At 25.2% G+C, this 6,482-nt stretch overlaps 1 protein-coding gene across 1 annotated transcript; it reads right to left on the minus strand.

Annotated features, from left to right (window-relative positions):
* Positions 1-4,688: 4,688 nt before the first annotated feature.
* Positions 4,689-5,743, minus strand: LOC138339366 (uncharacterized). Its single transcript, XM_069290960.1, has 2 exons — positions 5,609-5,743; positions 4,689-5,426 (listed from the first exon to the last, which is right to left on the minus strand). Exons 1-2 carry the CDS (start codon positions 5,741-5,743, stop codon positions 4,689-4,691), a joined length of 873 nt encoding a protein of 290 aa, XP_069147061.1.
* Positions 5,744-6,482: the final 739 nt, after the last annotated feature.

The raw sequence follows: 6,482 nt of genomic DNA on the forward strand, positions 1-6,482 counted from the left end.
ACATTGTGAAATAAGCTTTTGGTCTTGCAGCATTGTTGAACATAAGACATGTCCATATTGGCCTTTGTTGTTCTCCCTTCATGTGACTATAAAGTTGCCTGATCACTCCTTCATTCTTCCTTTGCATTTGCTGAACTTGTTCTACACTTTGCTTAGCACTCATAATTTTTTGTATCATCCAGCTTGCTTGTTTCCTCCTCTGCCATTCTCTTTGCCCTTTTATATAATATGTGTGTATCCATTTAATCCAAAGTTTATCTTTCTTATTAGCTAGATCCCAACACAGTTTAGCAATTGCAGCTCTATTCCACACTTTCATATTGATCAATCATATGCCTCCTTCACTTTTAGGACAACACACTTTCTCCCATGCTATCAATGCCTTTTTTGTAACATATCCTACCCCTGACCATAAGTAGCTTCTGCATAGTCCTTCAATCACTTTTATTATCTTTGCTGGAATGATAAACAATTGTGCCCTGTAGGATTGTACTCCAAACAGGACAGTCTTAATCAGTTGAGTTCTTACAACCTAGGACAGTTTTTTTGCTGTCCATGAATTGATTCTTGCCATGATCTTGTCTATGAGGGGATACCACTATATTATTACTATCATTGTTGTTGTTGTTATTATTATTATTATTATTATTATTATTATTATAATAATAATTATTATTATTATTAATATTATTATTATTATTGTTATTATTATTATAATTATTATTAATATCATCTTTTTATGATTATTATTATCATTATTTTTATTATCATCATCATCATCATCATCATCATTATTATTATTATTATAATTATTATTATAATAATTATTATTTTTACTATTAAAATATTATTATTATTATTTTTATAATTTTATTTATTATTATTATTATTATTATTATTATGATTATTACAATTATTATTATTATTGTTATTATTATTATAATTATTATAATAATAATTATGATTATTCCTATTACTATTATTATTATTATTATTATAATTATTATTGTTGTTATTATATTATTATCATTATTAATATTATTATTGTTGTTATTATTATTATTATTGTTGTTGTTGTTGTTGTTGTTGTTGTTGTTGTTGTTGTTGTTGTTATTATTATTATTATTATTTAGTATTATTATTATTATTTTAAGTATTATTATTATTACTATTTTAATTATTATACTTATTATAATTATTATTGTTATTATTATAATTATTATTGTTGTTTTTATTATTATTATTATTATTATCATTATTATTATTATTTTTATTATTATAATAATAATAATTATTAATATTATTATTATTATTATTATTGTTTTTATTATTATAATTTTTTATTATTATTATTATAATTTTTTATTATTATTATGATTATTATTATTAAGATTATTATTATTATGATTATTTTTATCATTATTATTATTTTTTTTTGGTAACTATCCTCATTAATTACCGAAACCAACATTACAAAACAAAGCAGCTAACACAACATGCTTAACCAAATACAAATCAAAGTAAACACCAACCCTACTAACTATACTTCATATCTTCCTATGACAAATGATATTGTTAATACTAATAGGAGATCTAGCAATAGTTACATAGGCTATCTTCTTGACTACCTCATCTATTAAGCAATTCTTGTCTTCAAAAATTCTCTTGTTTCTCTCATTCCATATAGCATAGACACCTTCAGCCAAAATTATGTTAAACAGTTGAGTTTTTGTAGTCTTCCCTTTCCCATTTTGTATACTCCAATGCATAAACTGTATCAGATTCCTTGGCCTGTTGTTGCAAAAACCAGCCCATGTTAATACTCTTTCCCATACTTCTTCTGCATAGTGACATTGTAAAAACATATGGTCCAGGCTTTCATCAGCATTTTTACACAGTACACAGGTTGTATCATGTACCACTCCCCATTTAAGCCCCTTAAGTAGCCTACTCAGATACTCCATAGCTATGGCGAACAAGAAGGGTGACATTGGATCCCCTTGTCTCAATCCTTTTGCTGCTTCAAAACTCTGAGAAGTCTGTCCATTCACTACTATGGAGTAGTTCACTGTTTAACACACTTCATTGTCCACTGCACAAACATCTCTGGGAAGCCTAGTCCAAACATTACTTGCTCCAAATAATCCCATCCCGCTGAATCATAAGCTTTCTGCAAATCAATCTTCAGCATGCTTCTAGGAGAAATATGCTTCCTAGTATAAGCCTTAACCAGTTCATGAGCAAACACTATATTATCAACAATTTTCCTTCCTGGAATAAATCCTGCCTGACTATCATAAATGACACTGTGGATCACACCATGCAGCCTGTTGGTTAATACTTTGGAGATGATCCTATACATCACAGTACACAAGCTATAGGCCTATACTCTTTCACATCATTATTATTATTATTATTACTATTATTATTATTATTATAATTATAAATTATTATTATTATTATTATCATTATTATCATTATAATCATCATTATTATTATTATTATTATTATTATTATAATTACTATTAACTTTATTATTATTATAATTTTTATTATTATTATTATTATTATTTTTTATTATTATTATTGTAATTATTATTAGTATTATTAATATTATTATTATTATAATTATAATTAATATTATTTTTTTAATGATTATTATTATTATTATTTTTATTATCATTATCATTATTATTATTATTATAATTATTATTATAATTATTATTATTTTTACTATTAATATTATTATTATTATAATTTTTATTATTATTATAATTATTATTATTATTTATTATGATTTTTATAATTAATATTATTATTGTTAGTATTATTATAATTATTATTATTATTATTGCTATTACTATTATTATTATTATTATTATAATGATTATTAATATTATTATTATTATTATAATTATTATTATTATTATTATTTATTTTTATTATTGTGTTTGTTATTATTATTATTATGATTTTTTTATTATTATTATTATAATAATAGTCATTATTATTAATATTAATATTGTTATTATATTTATTATTATAATTATTATAATTATCATTATTATTATTATAATAATTTTTTTTATTTTTATTATTATTATTAGGATTATTATGATTATGATTATTATGATTATTATGATTATTATTATTATTATTACTATTATTATTATTATTACTATTATTATTATTACTCTTGTTGTTGTTGTTGCTGTTGTTGTTGTTATCATCATCATCATCATCATCATCATCATCATCATCATCATCATCATCATCATCATCATCATCATCATCATCATCATTATTATTATTATTATATTTATTATTATTATAATTATAATTATTATTATTATTATTATTATAATTTTATTATTTTTAGTATTATTATTATTATTATATTATTATTATTATTATCATTATTATTACTATTATTATTATTATTATTTTTATAATTATTATTATGTTATTATTATTATTATATTATTATTATTATTACTATTACTATTACTATTATTATTTTTATTACTATTATTATTATTATTATTACTATTATTAATATTATCATTATTATTATTATAATTGTTATTATTATTATAAATATTATTATTATTTTTATTCTTATTATTATTTTTACTATTATTATAATAATAATAATAATAATAATTATTATTATTATTATTTTCATTATTATTATTATTATTATTGTCATTATTATTATTATTATGATTATTTTTATCATGATTATTATTATTATTGTCGTGATTATTATTAGTATTATCATGATTATTATTATTATAATTATTATTACTATTATTATTATTATTATTGTTATTATTATTATTATTATTATTATAACTATTATTATTATTACTATTATTATTATTATGATTATTGTTATTATTATTCTTATTATTAATTATATTACTATTATTATTACTATTATTTACATTATTATTATTATTTTTATTATTATTACTATAATAATAATAATTATTTTTATTATATTATCATTATTATTAATATTATTGTTATTATTATTATTATTATTATTATTATTGCTATTATTCTTATCATTACAATTATTATTATTATTATTATTATTATTATTGTTATTACTATTATTATTATTATTATTATATTATTATTATTATTACTATTATTATTATTCTTGTTGTTATTACTATAATTATTATTATTATTATTATGTTTATTGTTATTATTATTATTATTATTATTATAACTATTATTATTATTATTATTATAATTATTATAACTATTATTATTATAATTATTATAACTATTATTATTTCAGACATTGAAACTTCAATTCAAGAGAAACAATTTATTTTCAAAAATCAAAAATTTTAAAGTGAGGTTCAATGTGCTCATTGTTAAGCATACATATTTTTTCAAAAATTAATTTTTTAAGCAATTAATCAAGATGATATGATAATATGAACTATAAAACCACATAAAATCATTTCATATCATAAAAAAAAAACAATCATGAAGAGTTAAGACTTACCAAGATCATCAACTCCAGACTAGTTATCCTTCCTAGCTCCCATCCCAAAGGAAGGGTTCTTCTTTGGAGCATTAGGATCTAGAGAAGCTTGATTGACCTCTTTCCCTCTTTCTTTGATATTGGGGCAATCCCTCATATTGTGGCCCTTATTACCACATGGAAATCAACCATCCTTCGAGGCAAGACACCTACCCAAATGTTGCTTCCCACAAGTAGGGCACCTAGTCCTCTCAAAAGAATGGGCATCACCTTGGGAATTTTGATTTGGAGCCCTATCCTTGTTTCCCATGGAAGCATCTTGGTGATCAAACCTCTTTTTAGTCTTTTGGTGACTAGAATCATCCGACCTAGGCCTCTTACCCTCTTGCCTTATCTCCCTTATTTTGGACTCCTCAATTGGTTGTGCATAGACCATGAGCCTAGATATATCCATGTCATTAAGAAGCATTGCTGTACGTCTCTCTTTCTCCACCAAGCTAGATACTCCCATCACAAATTTGTTCATCCTAGCCCTAGGTTTGTCTACCATGCTTGGGGCATACTTAGAGAGTTGGGTGAATTTGAGAGAGTACTCTTGCACACTCATCCCACCTTGACAAAGGTTCATGAATTCAACCATATTCTTCTCCCTCCACTCTAGGGGAAAGAATTTATCTTGAAAAGCCTCTTTGAATTCCTCCCAATCAACCGGACCTCTCTCTAAGGGTCTCTCAATCCTCCATTGCTCAAACCACACTTGAGACACATCTTTGAGTTGGTAAGCGGCTAACTCCGCTTTCTCCCTAGGGGTCACACCCATAACATATACCACCTTGAAAACCTCATCTATGAAACCTTGTGGATCTTCATCCACCTTAGTGCCATGGAAAGTGGGAGGGTTATCCTCATGAAGTCCGGAATTCTAGAAGGAGGAATACTAGCATTAGGTTGGGGTCCAACTCCTTAATTAGCTTGGGCAACAAAGTGATTGTTGACGACGTGAGCTTGAGCCATCATGAGTTGGGTCAAGTTCATTAGGGAAGCCCTCAACTTCGCATTAGTCATATCTTCTTAAACAAAAGGAGCTTAAGGCATAGGAGGCACTTGAGGTTCTTGAAGGGGAACCTCCTCATTCTCTTCCTTTAGACCAACAATAAAAACTTGGTCAATACGGGGATGGACCCTCTCATTAGATACACCTCCCTCCTCCCTTCTGGCGACTGATCTCCTCGTATTCATGTCCTATAAACACAAAGAGAAGAGGTTAAGAGAAGACACCTTATATAACTCAACTCTAAGGCATGACATTACAATAGAGAAGAAATTGAAACTTCTATCATCCTATAGACTCTTGTCCATGTATGTGTCGCGACTCACACCAATGACCAAGATACTATTAGATGTGGCTTGTGAGACTTTTAAAACCTAAACTATTTCCCATAACCTTATGCTCTGATACCAAGTCTGTCACGACCCAAAAGTAGCCCTAGACGTTAGGAGGAACCCTGATTTCATGAACGGTTGTACTTGACCCTTTGGGGTCTTATGCAAGCCCTTTAACTAGCATTCATTACATAAGACATGAAAAGTAGTGCGGAATTAAAACTTTTCACGAATAAATTAATAAAAAGGAAATCTTTCATAAATACTTAAGAAATCTCATCGCCACAAGCCAAACTTAAGACACGACATATAATATCTTAGGGAACACGACCCTTTACATTGAAATCAAATACATAATAAGTCTTAATAATAAAACTAGGAAACAATAGACTATGACCTTGAATATATGAGGACATACCAATTCTTGACAGAGTCAATTTCCCAAGCTTCGCCTTCGAATCTTCCAAAAAGTCTTCAACCTACACTTATAAGGTATATAAAAGTATGGGGTTAGTACAAATAATGTACTAAGTATGGCATATGCAAAAACATGCGAAAAAGGACATTTTAGTAAATTAACTTTTCATGCAATTCA

The sequence above is a fragment of the Solanum lycopersicum genome, chromosome 11 (genome assembly GCF_036512215.1).
Source record: "Solanum lycopersicum chromosome 11, SLM_r2.1".
Taxonomy (NCBI): Eukaryota; Viridiplantae; Streptophyta; class Magnoliopsida; order Solanales; family Solanaceae; genus Solanum; species Solanum lycopersicum.

Bases quoted from the DNA above. Each gene is read 5' to 3' on its own strand.
- LOC138339366 (XM_069290960.1), bottom strand. From the start codon at position 5,743: ATGAATACGAGGAGATCAGTCGCCAGAAGGGAGGAGGGAGGTGTATCT. The intron at 5,427-5,608 runs GTGCCTCCTATG...TCCTCCTTCTAG, and splicing joins TTCCCCTTCAAGAACCTCAA to AATTCCGGACTTCATGAGGA.